The 25,756-nt window shown below is 43.6% G+C and overlaps 1 protein-coding gene across 6 annotated transcripts in view; it reads left to right on the plus strand.

The window, feature by feature from the left end:
- SULF2 (sulfatase 2) overlaps positions 1-25,756 on the plus strand; it is a 261,932-nt gene that overhangs the window by 152,945 nt on the left and 83,231 nt on the right. For 4 of the 6 annotated variants that reach the window (XM_083746188.1, XM_083746190.1, XM_083746187.1 and 1 more), the window contains one exon: positions 25,474-25,719. In XM_083746188.1, the coding sequence (XP_083602314.1) occupies positions 25,545-25,719 (175 nt within the window). In that variant the 5' untranslated portion in view covers positions 25,474-25,544. Of the gene's footprint in view, positions 1-9,703; positions 10,340-10,729; positions 11,165-25,473; positions 25,720-25,756 lie in introns of those variants that run through there. The other 2 variants (XM_083746186.1, XM_083746191.1) reach the window with 2 other exon arrangements.

The following is a 25,756-nucleotide window of genomic DNA, read 5'->3' on the forward strand; positions in this document are numbered from 1 at the left end:
AGACTTGCGGAACGAATTAATTTCGTCTTGCGAGGCACCACTGTATAGTAATTTAATTCACAGAAATGGTAAATGCTTGTTTGCATTACTACGTGTTTAAATTTGATTGATTGGTAACTGAATTCTAGAGAGTTCTCCAGTAGTTCTCATGTGATTGGCTAATGTTGGTCACATGGGAGCTATCTAATGAAGGAGACATTCCGTTTTGTGTGAAGCAAGATGACTGTGTGTCAGAATCCACTGTGAACACTGCTAAGTTGAATAGAGTGTTGGGATGCTACTTCTCTGCTTGAAAGAAAGGGAGCGAAGCTGCAGGAGAAGATAAAAATGGAAATCTCTCATAGGAGCTGCAAGGCAGGACCTAACAGAGATACAGAAGGCTGAGTGCTGAGCTCTGGAAAGAGGAAAATACAGTTGCTTGGAAGTTAGAAGTAGGGACTGTAAGCCCATGCTTGGAGAAACATGTGACTGTAAATATTTTGTTTTAATTCATCTATAAGTTTCTGCAAGTAAAGTCTGGGCATTGGTTTAATTTCCAAAGAAGGGTGTCAGGCATATATATTTGATTTTTTTGCTTCTTAGCTGCATTTTCACTACCCTTATTTCAACAAAAGCATACTGCCATCTCAAGTGACTAACAGGCAGAGAGCAATGCCCTCACCACAGACTTAAGGCAAACATATCAAGAATATACTGAGGAGGAAGCAAAGACTTCTTTAATGAGTTCTGCCCGCTCCCAATGGAAATAAGAGAGGCTACTGAGAGCGGTTGTCAACAGAACAGACAAAAAGACTTGTGCTTTCAACAACAACTTTATCAGCAAAAATCAGCAACAGAAGCTTTTCACAGCATGGAGATAAACATTACCTGCTAACTGGTGTCAATCCAACCATTGTTAAAAGCACAACTACACAAGCTGTAAAAGCTCAAATGATGGCCACCCTACATACTATTCAATGCTGCTACTGGTGCAATCTCCAGATGCTGTTCCTGAGCCAAGTCTTTGGAAATACAGACACTGCAAACATGCCTTTAATCTGCTGCTGTGGAGCTGTGTGTGTGTATTTGAAAGAGGCTGTAACTAAGAGATGCAAGTGATTTCCCCCCACATAGCTTTTTGGTTCATTTTTATTTAATTTGTTTCCTTTTCCTTTTCTTGAAATTGCATTAATTAATTTACTAGATTCCCCCCCCCCCCGCAGAGTGCATCAGGAGGCCCAACCATTCATCTGCTGTCTGTAACTTCCAGGTTTTCTATCCAAATGGCATGAAACTTGCAAGGACTGTACTAGCTTCCAAAGACATCAGGCTCCCCAAATTTCAGATAAGGGCCACTATTTTACATTATTTTGAAAGGCGCACCGGCCAAAATAATAAAATAAAATAAAATGTTAATTTCACATATATGCTCATGGGGTCTGAACTGGAGGAACCTTGGGGTCATAGTAAATAGCTCGATGAAGATGTCAATCCAGTGTGTGGCAGCTGTGAATAAGTCACATTTCATGTTAGGGATCATTAGGAAAGGAATTGAAAATAAAACTGCCAGTTTCTTAATGCCATTATACAAATCTATACTGTAAATTTCTCTGTGCCTAACTGTGCGGAGGCTGAGATACCAGGGGAGGGGGTAAGTGCTTGAGAGACCTATGGTAGGGAGCAAATTCAAATATTATCATGTTTTTTCTCTCTGCATCCACTCTGCACACACACTCTCCTTTTGGTAAGCATTGCTCTGCAGCCTTTAAGATCCCAAAGTGGCATTGGCACACACTCTAATAGATGGACAATCTTGTTCTGTTCTCGTTGAGAAGTTATGACAAGCAAAGAGACACACATACTTTAACCCTTCAAGTGCTTGCTTGAGCCAGCATCAGCAGAAAAGAGCCTGCTCCATCACAAAGGTGACTCTGTGTTAGAAAGAATAGAGACAGAAAGACTATTTACTATTAACTTTGTCCAGAGCAGGGGGTCAGCAAACTTTTTCAGCAGGGACCCAGTCCACTGTCCCTCAACCCTTGTGGGGGGCTGGACTATATTTTGAAGGGGGGAAATGAACAAATTCCTATGCCCCACAAATAACCCAGAGATACATTTTAAATAAAAGGACACATTCTACTCATGTAAAAACACGCTGATTCCTGGACTATCCGTGGGCCGGATTCAGAAGGCGATTGGGCCTGATCTGGCCCGCGGGCCCTAGTTTGCCTACCCATGCTCCAGAGGGATAGCTGTGCTAATCTGGTGCAGCAAAAACAACAAGGAGTCTTGTGGCACCTTGAAGACTCTCGAATGGCGTAAAGCAAAAGCTTTAATGGTCCCCTTGATCAGATGCACAAAGTATTATCAAGAGAGAATGAGAGGGGGTAGCAATTAGTGAACTTATTGTGAAGCTCTGCATGTAGAGTTATAAAATAAATGTAGAATGTTGCAGTCCTATGCATATCACTTGGAATTAAATCCCTGAAACTTCTGAATAAACATACATAGGAACTGGCTGTAGTCTTTCCTGATCATTCTCAAATCTTTGCAGTTCCTCCTTCTAAACTGCATGCGGATCGTAAAGAGGCTACTTGCAGAAGACGAATAAAAGAATGTGAGATTGGTACTACCTCAGATATTACTTCTTTGTTGTATACAGTCTCCTTTATTAATTCAAACGGTCATTTAATCTGCATCTTCTGTATGCATTTGCACTTGCTCCTGTCAGCCATATTAATCATTTTAATACCTCAATTATACATTTATTAATCTAGCCTATGTCTTTTCATTTCATTGTAGTAATAAGATCTTGTATGTTAATCATATTGGGGGGGGGAGGGGTTGTGACCGGACACTAGAGAAAGACAGATTACTATTTTGCTAAGCAGCCAGAAGTGTTGTCATATTAATCAATATTATCTCAGTAATTTAATACTACTTTTGCTCTGCATCTTCCCAATCTAATTATTACTAGCCAACAGTGTGCTGCTAAACAATGGAAATGTATCTTTGTGAGTTATCATCAGCATTTATATTGAGGCATTTTAACTTGCAAAACCAAGCTCCTGTTAATAATGTGCTATTTGCAGCACAATCCTATGCAACTATGCTCACAACTATTGAGTTCAGTAGGTTCTATAGCCAAGTACCCCTTCATGGATCACTGCCTTGCTGTGGCGAAGGGGCTTGAATAACTCAGAGAAGCTATGAGCTATGTCCTGCAGGGCCACCCAAGATGGACAGGTCATAGTGGAGAGTTTTGACCAAACGTGATCCACCTGGAGCAGGAACCAGCAAGCCACTCCAGTATCCCTGCCAAGAAAACTCCATGGACAAAGGCAACAGTCATATAAAAGTTATGACGCTGGAAGATGAGCCCCTCAGGTCGGAAGGCGTCCAACATGCTACTGAGGAAGAGTGGAGGACAAGTATAAGTAGATCCAGAGCTGATGAAGCAGCTGGGCCAAAGCCGAAAGGACGCTCAGTTGCGGATATGTCTGGAAGCGAAAGGAAAGTCCAATGCTGTAAAGAAAAATATTGCATAGGAACCTGGAATGTAAGAACCGTGAACCTTGGTAAGTTGGATGTGGTCAAAAATGAGATGGGAAGAATAAATATTGACATCCTGGGCATCAGTGAACTAAAATGGACGGGAATGGGCAAATTCAGTTCGGGTGACCATCATATCTACTACTGTGGGCAAGAATCCCGTAAAAGAAATGGAGTGGCCCTCATAGTCAACAAAAGAGTGGCGAAAGCTGTACTGGGATGCAATCTCAAAAATTATAGAATGATCTCGATACAAATCCAAGGCAGACCTTTTAACATCACAGTAATCCAAGTTTATGCACCAACCACTGATGCTGAAGAAACTGAAACTGACCAATTCTATGAAGACTTACAACACCTTATAGAAATGACACCAAAGAAGGATGTTCTTCTCATTATAGGGGATTGGAATGCTAAAGTAGGGAGTCAAGAGATAAAAGGAACAACTGGCAAGTTTGGCCTTGGAGTTCAAAACGAAGCAGGGCAAAGGCTAATAGAGTTCTGCCAAGAGAAGAAGCTGGTCATCACAAACACTCTTTTCCAACAACACAAGAGACGACTCTACACATGGACATCACCAGACAACCTTACAACCTAATATCTCAGATGTTCCACAATATTCTATTTTGCCCCTTTCTCTCATATTAGTTACTGAAATGTGCTTCTTAAATCACCACATGACCTGGAAGCTGTAAACCCCAGTAAAGCGAGATGAGTGCCGCAACCCCAGAGTCGGTCACGACTGGACCTAATGGTCAGGGTCCCTTTACCTTTAATGCTAACCATGAAATTCAGTTTGATACAATGATCCAACAGTCATCCATCTAAATCACATTGTAAGATCAAGGCACAACAAAACTTGGGTTCTATCCTATAGTGGTTGTTGTACTACTTGCAGAAGATTCCAGGTTCACTCTCCAGCGTCTCAAACTAAAAGGATGTTAGCATCAGGGTTGGGAAAGATTTCTGCTTGGAATGCCACAATTAGTTACAGTGGCAGAAGCTGTGCAAGGCAGCTTTATAACTTGGATTTCAGCTCATTTCCCCCCTCTTCTCATTTGCCAGACCTTTGATTTATTATACATGTTCACACTTTCAGTTCTCATTTTATTCCACAGCTTATAACTGCCTTTTCTTTCTTTTGCGTTGCGATGCAAAAGCACAAAGGACAAAATTGGCTGGACTTCAAATAATACTTGCAAACATGCAACCAGTTTTGTACGCAGGGAATTCAAAAGTGAAGAAAAGCTCTAATAGTTGGTTCTCTTTTGCAGCTGAAGAAGGCGGTACTGAAGAAGCAGTAATTAGGAAAAGCAAAATAAGTATTTTTACACTGTGCCACTGGTTGAACTGCCTTTGCTTCTTTGCGACCATGTACCACTACCACATACTCTTTAACACCTTTCCCCCCTCCAACTCCTAGTTTATTAATCAGACACACAAAACGATCATTACTTAACATATTTGTTTTTCTCCCTGCAAGTGGTGTATGCCTAGAGAGATGTCTAGGAAGATAACCCAAGTTCAAATATCTAAGCTCTATTGCCCATAGATGAGACTTCAATCTGTGCTGGTACCTCACCATCTGCACTGTATATGGGGCTATTAGCCACCAGAACAATGTTTGCACTGAATATATAGCAAGCAGGGGTGGACTTTGGTACTGTGCCACTCAGACTAGACCCAAATTTGACATACATGCCCCCATGTTGTGGGGGGGGCCTTCGGGGAAGGAGGCGTGAGGGCTCTGGAAGGGTCCTAGAGTTCTCCCAGCTACTTCCCAAACCTGGGCAAGTGCTAACTAGGCTTTGGAAAAGAGAACTTTAGGACTCTGCCATAGCTGGGAAGCTGCCCTAAGACTGCCTCTGGAACAAATATACACAATGTAAATACAGTGGTACCTCTGGTTATGTACGCTTCAGGTTACATATGCTTCAGGTTACAGACTCCGCTAACCCAGAAATAGTACCTCGGGTTAAGAACTTTGCTTCAGGTTGAGAACAGAAATCGTGCTCCAGCGGCGTGGCAGCAGCAGGAGGCCCCATTCGCTAAAGTGGTGCTTCAGGTTAAGAACAGTTTCAGGTTAAGAACGGACCTCCGGAACGAATTAAGTACTTAACCCGAGGTACCACTGTATACAGTGTTTGTGAGAAGATGGGATGAAAGGAAAAAATATTCTGCTTTTTCTCAGGGCTGCTTCACAAAGTTTATTGTTTGGTAGGAAAGAGACTGACCTTAGAACACTGGGATTTGGCAAGTTGACACACCAGTGTGTCATTTGCTTTACAGCTCAGGCTTGTATACACATTACCTCTGGCTCCAGTATGCTCCCCCTGCTGATGCTTGAAGCTGAGTACACACGACATGAGCCACAATCCACAGGTATCCCTGCAGCTTCTTGAGAAGTACTCCTGTTTTGATGCTGTTTCCCTAAAAACTGATTTGAAAAGAGGAGCCAAGGTTAAGCTGGGGTGTGTACATTTCAGGCAGCCGTTCGTACATGCACAGATGACCGAACAGGAATTGGAGCTCAGTGCAGGGAAACAAATAAGGTAATAGGTGGAGACCTATTGGAGACATCCCTGCCCCCTCTCTGGTCTGTACAGCAATGTAAGAATGTGGCTTGAAACACAGCTGGTGGAAGGCGGGGAGAAACAACCTTGGTGGGTTTCAAGCCACTAATGTGTGCACAACCTCAGTCTGCCTATATGAACATGGTAGTGAAGCATTGTACTACTTCACTGTAAACAAAACTCATCCAAATCAATTTGCATGTCCATTATGCCAATCTGGTTTAATTGTTTTCCTTCTACAGTGGTACCTCGAGTTACAGACACTTCGGGTTAAGAACTTTGCTTCAGGATGAGAACAGAAATTGCACCACCGCCGCGGTGCAGTGGCAGTAGGAGGCCCCATTAGCTAAAGTGGTACCTCAGGTTAAGAACAGTTTCAGGTTAAGAACAGACCTCCAGAACGAATTAAGTTCTTAAACTGAGGTACCACTGTATTTTCCTCACAGCTGAATATTTATGGCGTTTATACTTTGTTCTTTACCCAAAAAGTGGCTTCCATACTAAAAATCCGCACTAAGACTCAGGTTCGCAATCGAAAAAGTCACAGCGGGTGAGGGAAAGGGACTAAGAGGGAGGAGAGAAAAGCGAGCTCAAACACAAGTTTTTCAAGTTACAGTTCTTAGTATAACATAGTTACTGGTATGTGCAGATTTCGGCTGTCTAGAAAAGCAGTAACTCCCCACTGATGTCAGAAATATTATAGAACTATTTACATAATTAAAATGGAATTGTGGGTATCTCCCCCCCCCCCGGTTTTACAGTTTGGGAGCAAAAGCTGTTAGATAATAGCTTATTCTATCCTATCATTAAAATTTGAATCTGGAATACCAGTTGTCTTGCACTGGAATGAAATGAGGAGTGTGCTGTCGGACTTGGGGGTGGGAGGAGGTAACAGGTCAGGTCCAGTTTAGTAAGCAATATACAAAGCAAGTTGAGAGAAATTGTCAGGTGCAATCTGAAAACATAATCACACTAACTAGTAGGTTGAAAGAAGCTATTTCACTTACCAAGTATATATCCTTTTCGAGCGCATAATAAGGAAAGCAACAGCCATCGCTTCTGTTTTACAGTTAGGGAATGGAAAAGGCAAGGAAAGTGACGGAAAGCAACTTTCCTAAAGTCTGTTGGTTATTCAACTTGGTGTTAGCATGTTTCCAAAGTCACTGGAGGTACACATTTTGCATATGAATTAGTATGTGTTCGGCATAAACTTGCATATATAGAGTGATTGTGTCTGCCTGTAAATTTCATAGAACTTTATTTTCTCAATGTTTGTTTCCGATGCAGTTTAGATCCCCAAGGCTGCAGTCCCTTTCAGACTTACCTGGGAGTAAATCTCAATGAACTCAATGGTGCTGACTTCTAAGTATTTACTTAAGAGTGTGTGTAGAGAGAGAGAGAGAGAGAGAGAGAGAGAGAGAGAGAGAGAGATGTATAAACTGCTGAAGCAGCCTGACAAAATACTGCCCGAGTGAAGTAATTCTGAAAACCTGCCAAATGCACAGCTTTCCATGGCTTTTTGTTTTCTTGCCAGCAAGCCAGCTCCTTTTGACATATGAATTAGAAGATCCTTTCCCTTCAATGGGAAGCCCTATTTATTTTGCAAGCTTGTTACCAACCAGGGGGTACATTATTCTTTAATGCATCTGTGTAACTTCCATTAACATTGATTGGTATTACGTGTACTTGATGAGAAAATCTGTACCTTTTGTTAAAATGGAAGCTCTGTTGTGACTTATTTTTTGATGGCATTGGTGATTATGCCATTGCTATATAAGATTTTAGAGTGTTTTGTTTACTGTTTGATGCTTATTTATTTATTTTAATTAAGCAGAAATCCAGCATTTAAATACACCTTCCCTTTCTTCTGATAAGAAGCACACTTTTCAGAGTATGATTGGAAGAGGAAAATAAATAGTTTACTGAGCCCCTCTGTCCAAAGGCAGGACCATTTGCCATCCATCTCAACTATCCTTTATCCATCTCACAATTCAGTCACTTGGTTTTGAGGAAAGTACACACAGTGGTTAAGACCGAGTTAGGCAGACACATTAATTCTGTTTCCTTTGGGGAAGATTTTCCTGTGGTTTTAGTTGAGTTTTGGGGTGACATGGTGCTTGGCTCTAAAAATGGAAAAATAATATTTCACTAGCCCCTTGTGGGCTATTTTCACATGACACTGACTCCATTTTTGCAATTCCTGTGCCTGTAATTGGATTGTAAAACCCCATATTGGCTAGAGTGTAGATCCAATTTTTAAATGGCTCACTTCCATTTTGCCCTACTTCAGGAGCATCCTTATTGTACAAGCACACCCATTCCTCTGCAAGCATTTCCACTTCTTCAGCCACTCATAAGTGAAAAATGCCCTTTGTGTTGTTTATGAGCTTGATCTTTGAATCACCCAGATTATCCACAAATTATTCAGCGTGAACTGGGAGATGCGGGGAGCCAAGTGCCATGCACTATATTAAAATGGAAGAAGCTTATTTTGGGGAGTAGAAACTACATAGCTTTCTTTACTCCAAAAAGTTTGCCAGGTAGGAGTTCAGCAGTAGTAGTTAAAACTGGATCCCAGAAACAATGCCATGAACCATTTTGGATCTTCCAGTGCCATGGCCCATTATTATTTTTTTATCTTCAGGACCAAACCTGCTCTACTGTTTTATGTTTATTCCTGTTGCCAGAGCCCAGAGGCTTCAGTCAGGATCAGGCCCAGTCTTGTATTATTGCATCTCTCTACCCAGAGGAGCCTTATGCTCATGCGGTATAATTAGGTACCACATCTGGCAACACCGTAAAGAGAGCCTTATTTTTCCAATCCATCCCATTCTTGGAGAAAGTTCAGATTCCCTTCTTTAACAACCTGCTGCCACCACCCTGGCCCTTTAACAAGAGAGGAGCCAGCTTGCTGTCAATTAAACAATTTGCAGCTTGCCTCCTTGAGCTTCGCCTTCATTTGCTACTTCGGGTGCAGTTCCAAAGCGAATCCGCGGAAACTGGCAAGAAGCAAGCCGCACTAGTGCTTTGCATATCTTAATAGCTATTTTCGTCCAACAACAGGAGGGAAACTCCCTCTCCCTCCCTTCCTGTCGTGAAGGTAAGATTATGGGCTGCCAGCAGCCAAGCTCTGTTCAGGGCGCTTTCTCTCTTCCAGCTATCTTCCCCACCCTTTAAGTGAGAGGGTTAGGTAGGTGCGCAGGTGTATAGCGGGTTGGCTAGTTAGCCAGAAAGACCCAACTTCGCTTCCGGTGGCAGAAAGAAGCTTCTTTTGTTGAATCTCTGTGTCTCTGACATCGTTCTTTGGAGTGCGCGCGCGTGTGTATGCGCGCGCGCTCACAAACACACACACAGCTTTGCAAAGCAGTCTGCGGGTCAGTGTGTCAATGTGCATATGAATGGGTTGCGATGGGATGTATATACCCAAGCATTGATTTGGGGTAAGGTGAAGCGCTGCGTGGCGAAGACTTGCCGCCGCCGCGGCTTTACTTGGACTTTGAACAAATGGTGGGGGCCGGTGGAACAGGTTTCCAACCCCCCCCCCGTCTCCAAACCGCTCGGGGATTGCGTCAAGGCTGGGGAGGAGGATCCTCCAGGAAAGAAATTAACTTACAAAAAAAAAAAACCACACACATACAAAACCACAAAGGCCGCCCCACACGTCTCTCCCTTCCCTCCCCGCTCGCCCCTCCCTCCGCGCTCTGATTTGAAATGGGATCCAGCCGCAGCCTTTCGCCGGGGCTTAGTCGCCTCCTGCCCGGCTCGGATTCGCACCGGCAGCAGGAGCGAGAGGAGAAGCAAGAAGGAAGAAGAGCGTCGGGCTCTTGCGCGCGCCAAGGACTTGGCCCCGCGTTGCACAGCTAAGCCCAGCTGCTGTTGCTGCTGCTGCCTCTGCTGCTGCCGCCTGGCGCAGCCGGCGCAATAGTCGAGGGCAGCCAGAGAGCTCCTCTGCTCCGGCAAAGCAGAGCGAGCCGCCGCTTCGTGCTCCGCCTCCCGGCGAGGGCAGGAGAGCCGAGCGACCCCAGAAGCGCCACGGAAGGCGCCCACTCCGTCTCCGGCAGGGACGCGGCGCGCGGGGAGCCTCCGCCTGGGCAGGAGACGAGGCGATGCCGGGGCGTCCGGCCGAGCTCCGCGGCGCCTGCAGCCGCACTTGCTGCTGCTTCTGGAAAGGAGAGCTGCTCCTGACACGGGGAGAAGCAGGGACATGCTGCCGATGCACCTCCGGCCCCGGCCAGGTGAGCTGGCGGGCAGGCTGGGCGGCCAAGCGGGGTTGGTTGGGGGAGCAGGCGGGCGCGCAGCGCGGGGCCACGGAGCCACCCAACGGGAGAGCCGAGCGCAGCCCTTGCAGGAGGACAGCGGGGCGCCGCCCGTGGCGCACTCCCCGGCTGCCTGGCGTTGTGCGTCCGGCTGCCCCTCTTTTCTTGGAGGCGGTGCAGGCTGCAGAGGAAGGGGGGTTCCCCGATCTCTGCCCGGTACAGCGGGCCTGAGTCCCAGACGCAGCTGAGCTGGGGTGGGCGGCGGGAGGCGCCGGGGAGGGAAGCCGGAGAGGTTCGGGAGGGATCTCCCAACTTATTTTCGGAGCGCTGCGGAGGGCGGGGGACTTGCGCGCTCAAGGCGGCAGAGAGCCGCTTGCAAAACAACCGCTGGTGTTTCGGCTCTTCGCGTTAGCAGAGGGGGTGGCGAGGGGAAGCATCTGCTCAAGGAGCGGCGGGAGCGGAGGCATTGCTGCTTCTTGTTTCGTTAGCCTTCCGGATTTGCCTGCTTCTGGCGGCGCTTTGGGGTTGCTCTCCGCGCGCCTGCTTATCACTTGTGGACTTGTCGCTTGGAGACGCCTGGCTCCGACTGTGCTAACTTTCTCCGCTGAAGTGCAGTGCGCCTGAGTCGGCTTCGGAGCAGACGAAGAGTTCTGCTTGCCGCCGGTGACTCGCCCGGATGGCTCATTCAGACATGCGCGGCGTTCCTCGGAAGCCACGGGCAAGTCACTGCGAAAAAACGGGGATATGCCTTCTTAGCCCCGCCGGAGTACTTTTTAAAAGGCAGTGAGCCTTAAGGCTAGAGAGGTAAAGGAAGCAACACCCCAAGTGAACGACTGCAGACTTCTTTGCCTTTGCAAATGCATCATTTGTCAGACTTCTGAAATGTCAGTTTGTGCATCACTTTGGCTATGGTGCGGACCCCTCCCCAAATTTTTATAAATAGCACGAAACAATTTAAAGTGCTTGGTTGTCAGGGTGCCGCCTCATTTTCAGGGACTGTCTTAATTTTGGACATCACTGCCCCATAAGGAGCATGATCCCATATTCACAACTGCTAGGCACTGTAGAGACTTCTGAGGATGGAAACCTTATCAGTGCTGGTTGTGTATAAACTTTCTGAGCAGTCAGTTATTTGTAGCGAAGCTGTGCTTTTTTAAAAAGGGGTTAAACTTAAGACTCTGTAAAAGGAAGGTTTTACCTGGGGGTTCTGAGATCTTTGGAACGCATACTGGAAAAATGACGAAGTGTTAACATGAGAATGGCTAGCTTTTCGTGCTCTGCTGCAATGCCAGCTATGGGTTGATGCATTTGGTGTGTAACAGCCAAAGTCATGCAACTTGGGTCTAAGAAACAGTTATGATTGTTTATTTCTGTGAAGGTGCTTCCAGGTAACACTTAAGATTTCTGTCAGCATTATTAAAATACATTCTTGTTAACAAAAAAAAAGGGTATAGAGAGAGTCTATTCGGAAAGAATGTGTTTCTTTACAAGGTTGGATAGTATAGATTCTGATTGAAGTCATTTCTGGTTGCAATGTTCACTGCTTGGAGTATTCAGTGGGGAAGGTATTTCTGATGAAAAGTTAGACATTTGCACAAAAGGTATACTCGCCCCCCAATAGCTCAGCTACGTAAAATTGGACTGCTTGAAAGAACTTCAGCTGTCATCATTAGTAGTGACTTGAGATTTCGGTCTGTTGTCATACTTTAGAATTTGACTCACCAAATGGGAGGTGGGGGAAATCCGCTATACTAGTGTTACAGTCTAAATAAGAGGTTCAGAAATACTAATCTTAACGTCTGTTTGTATGCACACAATGAACTATTGAATGAAATGGTGAAGTGAACTTTTCAGTTGATGTAATATGTAGTGTAATATTGGGGAATGTTGGCCAACCCAGCTTCCATTGAGATTCGCAAAGCTACCTTTTCTTTTTCTGGGGCCATGTGTGAAACCAAAGAGCCTGACTCTGAAAACATCTGTATTAGAGTAGAGGTACTGAGGGGCTGGGGAGGGAGGCAAATGCACAAACTCCAGCAGAAATTGCAGAACTGGCAATGCAATGATCAGCATACCTGCTTCATTGGGATGGTTGCTAAGGAATGAATTTGATGTATGGATTTATTTTCATGATTTTAAAAACATGACAAATTCTGCATTTTTTCGATCAGTTAACACATCTGGCATAATCAACAGCTATGCCAAACCCAGCGGGGGCAAGCTGCTGCCTATTGGCCTATATTTGGAGATGTCCTGCTCTCTTGTATTCTTCCTATATTTAGGCTATAGTTTGAGGAGATGTTTCCATGCACCCCAATCCTAATTTTTTTTTTTTTACCAAAGAGTTAAATGAGACTTGCCTCCCAGGAAAGATGCTTAGTATTTAAAAACAGGGAAATTCTTTGTTTTTATGTAGTATGTGTGTGAAATGTAGGATGTTTGATCATAAATAATTGGCCACCACAAAATCGGATCGAAATGGGATGTAAAGTGAGATTAAGGGAAATTAATTTACAGAGGATTATATTTAAACAAGTGGTTATAAAATTTGCAAATTAGATGATAAATTGCTGGGAAAAATTTATGATGATGAAAATGGCAGCGGGAGATGTGAGGAAGTCCAAAGAAGTCATGAAACTCTGTTGAGATAAAAGAAAGGTTGTTTATTTTTGTACTTTATTTTGTAAAAACCCCTAATAAAAATTTATTAAAAAAAAAAAAAAGTATGTGTGTGAAATGGGTCTTAAAAGGGAATTCAAGATTGATCTTTGCTTTTAGACTTTTTCTAGATCAGCTTTATTACTGAGTCAAAACCATCTCAATATTTGTTTCACGTGGTCCTTTGTGCGTATGATGCTATAAAGCATCACAAAATTCACCTTGAGTGCAAACAGTGAAGAAGAAGTGTGAGAGTGAGAAAGAACGTGCTTTCCAAAACTTGAATTTGGGGAGAAACAATAGTAACTCAGATCCAGTTGGATATGTGATTATTTTCTGCTAACATGCTGCTGCTTTTATGCAGTTCTGATCCACCTAACCAATATATTTGACCTGGTCCTCCCAGCTTGATCTTCTATCACATTATTTGTCATGCCTTATTCCTTATCATCTACCTGCCCAGGTATTTTTCCTCCCATTAATGTAAGAGTGCTTCTGGATCAGACCAAAAGTCTTCTAGTTCAGCATCATCCCCCCCCCCCACAGGGGCAACTCAGATGCCTATGGGAAGCCCATAAGAAGGGCATGGTGGCAATAGCCCTTGCCTGATCATGGAGGTACTATTTAACCACCATAGCTTGTAGCCATTGATACGTAGATTTATCCTGCATTAATTTGCCAGCTTCCCTGGATGACCCTGGGTTCTAGTTTCATGTTCTTCATAATTTTATACACCTCTGTTACATTGCCCCATATCTTATTTTTATTTGGAACTAAATAGCTCCAGATGTTGTAACCTTTCCTCACTGAGTTGTTTCAGTTCCTGCTAATTTTGATTGCCCTTTTCTTAGAATCGCAGAATTGTAGACCTGAAAGGGACCATGAGGGTCATCCAGTCCAACCCCCTGCGATGCAGGAATCTTTCACCTAATGTGGGGATCAAATCCACCACCCCTGAGATTAAGCGTCTCATGCGCTACCAACTGAGCTATCCCAGCACTTGCATGTTCATATACAGTATTTAACTCTTCATCCTTCTGCCTAGGCTTTATTTCTGCTACTAACCCTCCTTTTGGCAATCAGAAACAGATTGCTCATATTCCAGTAACTGCAGTTGTTTTGTCTCTTGGGCAACATGGAAACAGGGCCAGACTTCTTCCAGCAAAGTTGCTAGTACATAGTTGAGAAGCTGAAATGATGGAAGAGGCTGCAACAGCTGTTTGGGGCACTGGGGGTGGAGACATTCTGAAAGCAGTTTGGTTTTGTGGAACAAACACTTGCATTATAAATAAGATTGCATGAGACATAATTATAGCAGTGCCAGATATACCCAATCTTGATTTTTAGGCTTTAAACTGAAGGTTGGGGTAGAAGATATTTCAAATATTGCTTTGATTGTGCATCTATTTGCATTTTCTTCAATCCTTTGGTGGTGGTATTTCCCATATTTATTACTGCCATTCCCCTCCCCACTCCTTGCTGCTGTTTCCTGGATTGCTTACATGGGTGGCTCAGGCAAGTCTGACTGGCTATGTCATGTTGTGATGTCATCCCATTTACTACATGGTCCCTGATTGGGTTTGTAATGGTTGCACTGCAGGCAACTGAAGTTGAGTGTGAGAAACAGGAGTGTGCAAGAAAATAGCAATCTAAATGAAAAGGCAAGTGTTTTTTTGCAGGCACTTGTTTTTATTTTATTGCCGAAGGAGCGAGCACTTTGACACTCAAATGGCATCAGTCACCCCCACACCCCAAAAGAGAGTACAATAAGCTTACAACTTACACAGATTTAACATGTGCACATTCAGTTATACATGCTTGGCATAATAATAATAATAATAATAATAATAATAATAATAATAATAATAATAATAATAATAAATAATTAAAAAGGGGGCAGATGTCTGGGGGGGAGGGGCTTTGGCACCCAATGTGTTTTGACTATACATGTTTTTGGCTTTAGGCATTGTCCCTGGAAGGTAACTCCCACATAAATTGCAGGCTTACTGTAGTTTCAGGGCGACCTTTAGAAATGAAAGTTCTTTGCTATGCATAGTACAGAATAATATAATTGACAGGGACTCAGTAAACCCCCAGTCCAGTGGTCTTTGGACTGTTCCTAAGAACACTTGTGTTCCTTGGAAGCTTATTGGGCTTTTTGATAAGAAGATCCACTGTGGAAGGCAAAGTTTGTGGAAGACAAAAGGTTTCAGCAGTTACTGGCCTCTCGTTGCAATGCAGTGTGATAGTGGGGTATTGGAGATGTTCTAGGTCCATTCTCTGTATTAGTACAGGGCAACGGGGATAGTGGACACCCCACACTCAGTATCACTCAGATTCCTCAGCAAGAAGAAAGGATTATGTAAAAGTAGGGAATTTAAATGGATCCAGTCCAGTTGTCTGTTCCTAAAGAGTTATTGACATAGTTTTCCAAACTCCTCCTAAAAACATATAAGCGCTGTTTCTACATTGGTTGATTTGTTTGTTGATCTTCTACCCTGTCCTTCTGCTGCAAAGTGAGCATGCAGTGGCTGACAAAATATAATAATACAACAATCTAAACCAATGATTTCTTTCTGGTGTTCAATTTGGGTCTACCTCCCTGCAGTTTAAATATATCACCCTACATACACACTCTTCATGTATCCAGTTTCTTGAGCCTTTTGGCCTAGGGTTTGTCATCTGAACACAGATGTGTTCTAGCTGTTTTCCTTTTCTTCTGTGAGCTGGACAAACAATTGCATCTAGTTCAAGCCTATGGTGCTGTTTCACTCTGCATAAAACTCTTTCCAGAAAGAGGCCATAGGTTCCCAAACCACCCATCTTTACTACATTACAGCAACTTTCAGACTGGGCTCAGTACATTCTGTCTCCCAATGGGACTTGTATGTTAAATGGGGATAATCAAGCTTGTATCCTTAATTTGCAAAAGGCTGTGGGTCTTGCTTTATTCTCATAAAATGGAGCAGATTATTGTTTTCCCTTGGACAATATAAGCCCTGTCTGTGGAAACCTTCAGGCCATAGGATGCTGAGCATCCTGTTCACTTATTACACTATATTAAATGTGAAGAGAAGTTGCTATTCATTCTGTTTGGGTATTTCCTTGGCTTCTTTCTATGTAATGGCCAATAGAGAAATACAATGAAAATTCAGAGAAAGAACCAATGTTCACAGCAGACATGGGGAGCCTGTGACACCCCCCCCCCAATGTTGTGGGACTCCAACTCTCACCAGCTTTCACCAGCATGGCTAATGGTGAGGGATAATGGGAGCTGGAGTCCAGCAACACTTGGAGGTTCACATGTTCCCTTTCCCTAGTTTATGGAATCAAATTGAGAATGTGGTTCAAGTGGGTAAATGCTTCACTTGGCATTGTCACACAGTTCCTGCATAATGATGTCCAGCTTGCGGCATAAACCACAATTAACCATGCCATACAAGTGCACTGATGCTGCTGTTTAGACTACATGGCATGCATAAGAACTAGTCATAGTCTATTATGAATTGGGCTTTTCAACTCTTGCCAAAGTTTCATTGTCTGTAGTTGATTTTTGTGCATTTCCACCTCTGCACACATCACAGGGCAACTCCTACGAGGTGATAGTCATTGTCAATTGGTGTACCAGAAACAGGTCAGACTTTGACGCAATAAATGTGAATTGAGTAGGCAAGTTGAACATATAATGGAGCAATTATGCAACCATGTTGCCACTTGCCAAGGGCTGTATAGATCTGTTCAGTTCACATTATATTATTATTATTATTACTATTATTATTAAAAAATATATACCACCCTTCATCTGTAGATCTTAGGACGGCTCACATTCTCAGCATACCAGTTTAGTAGTGTGAATTAGCCCATGGTCTTCTGATTTGACATGCTGCTGTTTTTGTCAATTCAATAATACATGGGGGGTGGGGAATCTGTACTATATAATTCTGTGCTGAATAGTACTGCAGCTCTAGAATGACATCTTGACCACTCTGAATGTGGAAACATCTTCCAGTGTCATGTTTATGAGAGAGGTTTGAAGCTGTTAATTAGATTTTACAACCAACATGGAGTTGACAGTTGGCTGCCTCTGTCAAATTCAAACACACATTTCAGGAGCAAATAGGTTATTTCATAAAAAAAAACCACCCTAAGTTTTCTTGCCTAGTTATTACAACCAAAACACATTTTGCAAAACACATTTTGATTGCAGGCTTTTAGTTGGTTGTAAAGGATACTTAGAGAGTACTTATTTTGATAATGACAGTGATGTAATGTGTGAAAATAGTTTAAACATCTGTGTAGGGAAGGTAAGCAGAAAAGTAATTATTTTGGTAAAAGATGTTTGAAAGCAAGCATGCTGCTTTATGCTTTCACAAATAACTGTAATTTAACAGCTGTAAATACACATAAGAAACTGTAAGTTAAAACCATTTGAGTAATACCTATGTTTGCTTCTCTTGGTCTCGAACAAGAAATTCTACAGACGCATTTTATCAAAACCATGAGAGCTGTCTCAACAAGCTCACAATTTAATTTTAAATGCAGCAAAAGTGTACAGCAAAGTACGATAGTGATGATGGGTTGAAGGAAGAAAAATGATCTGGCAACTGGGGTTGCATAACATAATGGGGACTCAATATTTTGTTTGGAAGAATAATCAGGACAAACCTGCTTCCCAGGAAATGTTTGAGGGGGAAAGAAGTGTGGTCAAAAACAACAATTATGAAGAGGCTGAAACTTTAACTCAGTGGTTGGTAAGAAATGTCATTCAAAGAAGCAGCCAGCTACTTGAGAGCTAAAAGAGAAAGTAATTCCTCTGTGTACTCACCAAGGGTATATTAATCATACAGATGCACTCAGTTGCAAATTCTATAAAGAAAAAGGTTGATTTATACCCTAAATTCCCTAGGTGGGTATCACTTCTCAATAAGAAATAGTGCCAGCGAACTCCGTGAACCTGACATGGTAACTTTCTGCTTGCCATAGCATAGATATGTGCTGTCTGTAAAGTCTTATTGGATGGTGTCCAATCAAATTCCATAACAGAAGTGATATGCATGCAGGCAATACTTCTGAAGCAGCCATGACTCATTGGGAAAGTCCAGAAAGCATTTTCAAAGAGGAAATTCTCTGCTGTTTTCAGTACACTGGTCACAGTGCATATTTGAAAAAATTGTCACTCTCCTGCTGGGCCATATGTGACAGGCTCCTGAGACTCAAGCCTGGAGCAAGTTCTGAACATGGGACATGAAGGAATCAAGGCTAGGATTTAAAAAAAGAAAGAAGAAGAATTAGGAGAAGGCCAACAGAGCAATAAGGGATCTTCTTGACAGCAACAGGACAAAACAGGTCATGTGATACTTCTGGTAAGCTCTTCTGACAGCCTGGGGGGGGTGCTAAAGGCAGAGTATAAGTGACTTAAATAAATTAATGAATACTTCCTGCTACCCACAAAAGCTTTTCCTGCTTAGCTTAGCCCTAATCTCTCGTTTGAGCAGCACAGGAAACTGCTGGTATGTTTTGTGAAAACTGGCCTCATCTAATTGTGTTTTCCAGCACCTCGCCAGGTGCCAGATGAAAACATTTTGAGGCCAACGTGTTGTGTTTCCTTGGAGTGCTAATATACATTCTGAATTGTCAAATGGAAATGGAAAACTGCTACCTGGAATTGCCCTTAAAGACTGCGTCAAAGGCTGTATCCACATACATAAAGTCTGAGGTGTTGAGTACCTACTGGGAGAAAAGTGAAACAGAATAATAAGGCTACATTCATTAAACAGGAGAGAATACCAACCTCTTATTCTGGTTTTTGGGGAATGTGAGGGAGGGGGGACACATAGCCATAGACTTACCATGGAGTCCTTATCTGGCGTGTTGCAGAGGTGGTAACTTTTGCTCCCTTTCCAGTACACAGTGCAAATCAGCTGGCTAGTAACTTACAATCAAGTCACTGTGAAGATTGGGAAACATAGGTGTGTGCCCAAACCTCATATCTCCCAGCTGTTGGCCTTCTCTTGAAGTGCAGATGACCACAAACCCTGTCTGTCTGAGCTTGAAGCATTCAGTAGGGTTATAGCTGCTGGTTCAATCCTTGCTGTTGCCCAGGTATGCTTAATACCTGGGTATGATGTCTTGGCAGCCACTGGAATATTTTGCAGTCTAGGCTGGAGGCCAGGAATTCCCCTCCCCAGTTACCGGTACATTCAACGTCTCTGGAGTGCTTCATAGCTTGTAGCTCTCCCAATGTCTCTTGCATCCCAAACTCACCGGACCCTGGCTGACCCTAGCTGCTGGAACCTGCTTTTAAGGACTACATCCATTATAGGGACTGGTCGCCATGCCACAAGATCATCTTGGGGCACCCAAGGGGCAAAATCATTTTGTGTGTGGGGGGGTTATTCTGCTCAATTTAGCAGGATCCAGTTTCCCTTCAGGTTTCTCTTGTGGATGCACACAAGCCTCGAGCTGCTCCTGTGTGTTCTCCACACAGGAAAACACCATCTTTCCCACAGGTGCTGGCTTCTCCACTTCCTTATGCTCCCCCTTTTCCACAGCAGGCTCCCAGGGAGCAGACAAATCAATCAACAGCAGCTCTTGTACGCTCGCAGGCACCTCCAATTCTTCCTTTTCCACAGCAGACTTGCAGGGAGTAGAGAAGTCAATTAGCAGCAGCTCCTCTGCTCCATCCAGAGCACCCCTCCCCCCACCCCCGCCTTCAGCTACAGATTGCATCTCTTCACAGTCCAAGCTGCTCAGTTGCCCATCCACACTCTGGATCTCTCTCTTTCCTTTTAGGTCAGGGGTCGGCAAACTAAGGCCCGGGGGCCAGATCAGGCCCAATTGCCTTCAGGATCTGGCCTGCAGACTGTCCATGGATTGGCGTGGGGATTCTGTTCGTTCATTTCTTTTCCTGCGCCATTCCATTCCCCCCTCCATGAGCACACCATGGCGGCCCCTCCTTCCTCCCTCCCTCCTGGCTTCTCCTTGCCCTGCCTAGAGGAGGCAGGGGGCTGGGCTGGGCTGGCTGAGTGGCATTTTAAGCAGCCCCTCTCTGGAGCCAGCCCTTTCGCACTGCTCATCTTCCCTCTGCTGGGCTGGGCTGGGCTCCATGAATGCCTTTCCTCCCTCCATCATAAATCCAGGCACACCTTGTCCACAGGGGTTTCATCCAGGAAACACAAATCCTACTTTTAACACCAAATGTACCTGCCATCCGAATCTCTGAGCATTCTTTGAGATTCCAGGCATTTCCAGGCATCTGGGTTCGCTTTTGGAAATGAGGCACAGTGGAGACTGTGGTGCCTTGATGATATAAGGTTTATTTACACACATAGACAATCCGAGCCTACAACGGAGGGCCTCACAGCATTAACACCCAAAAAGGGTATTATTTCTCTCATAGCTGCAGCCTTGGATCAAAACAGAAATCAGCCATGGCTCTCTGACCTTCTGATTCAGCCTTTTACAGCCTGCAACCTCACTGCCTAAACCTCATCTTAAACTCAGCTCTAAAATTCTATCTCAGAACTCTCCTTTGTCTTTCAAACTAACTGAGGGACCCTTCCGATTTTCCATCTGGCACTGCGTCCCCTCTCTCTGACTTAGCTGATGGCCCATTACCTTTACCCCTGTCTGGTAGCCCATTTTAACATTCCAAGCATGCATTAAAGTCTAAGACATATCAGCCCCAGGAATTTAGGGCAGTCTGGCACCCACAAACCCTAGCACCCACAACTCATAACACTATGTTGGTGCAGATGGGGCCTTATTATTTAAGACAGCAGCCTGAAATCAGCAACATTCCTTCCTTGTAATGTCTTTCAGTTACAGGAAAGCTAGTAGTGACGTTAAACAGTAAAAATAAATAAATCAGAAGCAGCAGTCAAGTGCACTACCTGGGATGAGATGCAGTTGTACTAGCTGTTCTTGTAATGTTCTTGTGAAGACAGCTGGTATGGCTGTATGAGACCAGAAGCTCTCCCCCACCCCCTTCTGAATTTAGCCACGCTCTAGCAATTTTAATTTTCATTAACATTGAACTACTGTTCTACTATCACCCCTTAAATTAAATCTAAGGTTGTACAGACACTGGTGTCATTGAATTATCAACCCCCCCAAGGGAACCTGCTCAAGGTAAGTGATGTTTCTCTTACTGCCCTGTCACATCACAGGTCCTTCCTATGTGCTCATGCCAGAAAGACATGGCAGCAGAATCGTATGCCTGTTTACTCAGAAGTAAGCCTCTCCTTGTTCACTGTAGTTATGAGTTATGCAGCTCCTAGTTCACTGTTGCAATTCAGTTTTGCTATTGCTGCTGCAGGTGTAAGAAAACTTGGTAATAATTTCTCAGACCAATAGCTTTGTCACAGCTTCAGAACCCTTTTAATCAAGGCAAAGATGTGCAGATATATTTACTTAGAAATGACCTACCAAGAAAAGGTGAGAGTTTGTTGTTATTGCTTTATGAACATAATGCTAACTTAATTTCACAAAGCAAAGATTGCTGTGCTAGGGTTTTTTCCCCTTCTGCTCAGCCACTTCTGGTCTTCAGAAAAAAACAGATTCTCCTTGCGTCACTTTTAATTGATTCCCATCGCATTAGATCTTGTTGTCAGCCTTTATAAAGGCAGTGTGCAAGGAATTTTATCAAAAATTGACTCATTGATTCCTTGAACTGATGAAATAATTGGAACTTGATATGCCCAGTGCAGCTTCTTTATAATTTTACCTTCCATTATAATGAAGAATCCTCTAGGTCAGATGACTACGAATTATAAATATCGCATTCGCCTAAGTCTTAAAGTATGAGAACTGCTAAAAGTAATAAGCGAACCTTCATAAGAATGAATTTGCTTTGGATCATATCCAAGCTGTCTTTTATTTATAGAACAGCTTGTATTCCCTATTTCTGCTCCAGAAAGGAGTTGCTGGTTATATACAACCACAAAAATAAAAACAGGAGCAACACATCTTTAGAACCATCAGCAAAACAAAGCAAGACTAAAAGCAGCATCAAAACGCCCAAAAGGCATCAAGAGCACAGAAAGCCAGAGCTAACAATAGATAAGATTAAGCAACAGCAGGATCAAAAGGTTGTTGAAGAAGAAATGTCTTCAAAGGCTGGCAGAACAGCAAATAGAAACAAAGTCAACCTAACTTCTTGAGGAATAGAGTTCTACCTATGGGGCGCTGCCACAGAAAAAGCCCCCTTGCACACTGCCACCAATTTAGCCCTAGAGGGCAGTGGCACACCTGAGATCCATCTAGTTCAGCTTTTGGCTTTCAAGCATCTGGAGTTACTTGGGATTGAGCCTGGGGCCTTCTACACACAAAGTTTATGCTCTTCCACTGAGCTACAATTTCTCCCGAAGCTTGCAAGCAAGGTGCAAATATTATTGCTTGTCTCTATAACCTGTTGCCAGAATTTAGCTATCAAGGCTATTGGTAGATTTATCGTCCATGAAGCTGAGTGGTCCCCATTTAAAGCTATCTACGCTAGTGATTCAGTAAGTGATTCCAGTTTTTATGCACGATTGCTAGGGCTGCACCATCATCTGTGTGCTCGCCCTAAAGCAACTTGATCCTTTCTGCTGTGATTCAGTGCACCCTCTGCTCCAGGAAAATGTGTGCAAAACTATAATATACAGGAGTTCTTAAAACGTTTAATTCCTCAGTCTATTATAGAAGGATCCCGTCTATTATTAGATTATGTTGGCTATAAGCCGTGAGAGAGCAGTTAGCTTGCCCTTTCTGGTTGGTAATGCTTCACCACCACAGCCAAAACAGGACTTTGTATCTGAACACTAGCCTGGTAGCCATAGGCAAAAAGGAATGGCTTTCAAAGAGGGTTAGACAAACCCATGCAGGAAAAGGCTATGATCTACATCCATTGGAGGCAGTTTGCCTCTGAATGCCAGTTGCTGGGAATCACGTGGGAAGACTGTTGCTGTTCTCAGATCTGGCTTGTGGGCTTCCCAGAAGAGGCATCTGGTTGGCCACTGTGACAACAGGATGCTGGACTAGGTGGACCATTGACCTGATCCAACAGTCTCTTCTTATGTTTTTAATCCCATGCATGCATAGGAGCAGATGGAGGAAAGAGGGATGAAGGTTCCATCCCTCCTCTCTGCTCACCATGGCAACCAAGCAGATAACCCCTCTCCTCTGCACCAGCACAGAAATGCAGTGGACTGCTGCAATAAGGACCCAGTTCCCTATCCCATCTTCTGCCCCCACATCCCTGCCAGCTAGTATTTTTTGATACCCTAGCAACCTTTGTGGGCTTACTTAAAAGGCTGTGAGATAGTGATAGGATAGGGTCAAATCGGCACATGCACACACCCAGTCTGGACCCTTGCAATTGTTTTATGACACCTTCCTTTAATTTGGACTGCCCTGCTTTTTATCTGGCCCTAAACTCATCTCTGTTTCTCATGTCTCATCCAGGAACTGGGTTACTAAAGGAAATGGGAAAGGACGGATCCATCAGGATTTTGTGCAGGAAGTGAAACCCTGCCTTTCCATTCTTTGCAGCAACTTCTCTCATACATATGTCTCAGCCAAGCTGGTGCTTGATAGTAAAAAGCAACCACCATGTATATACACATTCGTATATTGATGGGGGACAATATGCATCAGAGTTTTTAATTGTAGCCCAAAATTAGTATTGTGGCTTGGAGGCAAAAACATTGGTTTCCAGTTCCTACTATAATGCATTTGGAAGAGGTAGAATGGAGCATTTCCTCTTCCATTAAGGCTGCTGTGGTTTTTACTCCTGCATCCTGAAATGCTTTCTATTTGCATATTATTATAAGCCCGTAGATTCTCCTTGATTGACCTTATAGGGCAGGGGTATAAAAACCCAACCAAGCTGAGCAGGTCAATTCCCCACCCATCATCAGCCTTCCGGCTGCTTCTGTAATTTTTAGGAGTGCCACTTGATTAAACAAACCTTAGCATGAGTTTAAGCAGCTAATTGATTTCCTTGGATCGGTTTCCATATTAGGAACAACAACAACAAAAGAGTTCAGAAATAAGAAAGCTTCCTTTGAAGCTCTGGGTTAAAATGCAACGCCAAAAGACTGAAGGGGAGAGAAACAGAATATAGGGCACAACCTTACACCGAATCAGATAATAGGTCCATCAAGCTCAGTACTGTCTGTTCTGCATTGACTGGCAGCAGCAGGGACATGGGACCTTCTACATGTAAAGCATGTGCTCTGCCGTTCACCTCTTGCCGCCCTGTCCCCCCAAAAAAGAGAGGGTAGTGGGGAAAGAAAGATAAAAGGATACTTGTTGGACCAGGAAAGAACAAAGGGCATAAAGGTGAGACTGAGCTGCAGACAAGTGTAGTAAAGGGTGACAAGAATGAGGGGAAAGAAGCAGCTGCCATGGGGTGCATAGAGGAAAAGGTGGAAATGTGGCTGCAGAGAGGCCTGGGGGAAATGAAGGAGAGCGTGTCTTTGGCAGTTAGTGTGTGTGTGTGTGTGTGTGTGTGTGTGTGTGTGTGTTTGGTTTGTTTTTGGCATGAGACCTCTGCGTTTTGTCTCCTCCTTTCGAAATGGACCCATTGCTCTGTGAAAACAACCCAGATCTTGGGTGACATAGCATGACCCACCCACAGAATTGTTCAGAATTGTGTTTGCAATGCTTTCCTACATAATTTGTATTTTTGGGGACACATGGAAACAAATCTAGTTGTGGTATAAGTAGGCACGCTTTCATTCCACCAGGGTGGAGTTGAGCATGAGGCTGGTGTTCCCTGTAAAGTCACGGGATTAACTTGAGTATAGACAATTTTATAATATACTGATGTGGGAAATAAGAGACTTGGCTGTTGTGTAAACCATGAGGGTCTTAATTCTTGCTCTGGACTAACACTGCTTATAAACCACATTCAACATTTCAGGTTATTTTTCTGCTTCTTAGATATGACTAAATGTGTGGGTCTGTTTTTATATTTTAAAAAATGTTTGTGTGTGTGTACATGGGTGTGTAGAAAAAATAATACTGAAGGCATTTTTTTGTTTAACTGGTGAACTCTGTGTTGTGTTTGCTGTGTACTGCACAGTTGTTCCATTACAATGATCAGCTAAAGCATGAAGGGGAGATGCATGCCTTCAAAATAGAGGACATTTAGAGGGCATGTGCTGGGAAATTACTGTAGACAATTACTTTTTCATGGGTGTCCACTGCCTTTTTACAGAAAGCTCTTTTCCTACCACTTGATCAATGTTAATTGGCCCTGCGTTCTAGCAGATACAAGTGGTGTGGTTAGGGTGCAGATGGTGTGGGGTTATTTATAGGCCTTTTAAAGTTTTCATCCTTAAAAGAAGGAACTAACTCTTAATGTGTTGTTGGTTTTTTTGCATTAGAAACAATGATTTATATATTCTGTTGAGACTTTCACCACATCCCTACTCATCTGCTTTCTCTCTCTCTTTTTGTCCTGCTCTTAGATCTTCCTTTGAAGAAGAAATAGACAACATCCCCTCACCTTTATTTGCATGTTCTTCAAAATTGGTGCAATATGGCACAGCGTAGCATCGCCGTGGGATTATTAGCAATGACTCTCTTATCCTTGCTGGGTGACAGTTCAGCTTTCCTGCTAAATCAGCGTCTGAAGGGAAGGTTTCAAAGGGACCGCAGGAATATCCGTCCAAACATCATCCTTGTCCTCACTGATGATCAGGATGTAGAACTTGGTAAGAGCCAGAGAGGTTTGATTAACAGTAAGAGCTT

The sequence above is a fragment of the Podarcis gaigeae genome, assembly GCF_964106915.1.
Source record: "Podarcis gaigeae genome assembly, chromosome: 6".
Lineage (NCBI taxonomy): Eukaryota > Metazoa > Chordata > Lepidosauria > Squamata > Lacertidae > Podarcis > Podarcis gaigeae.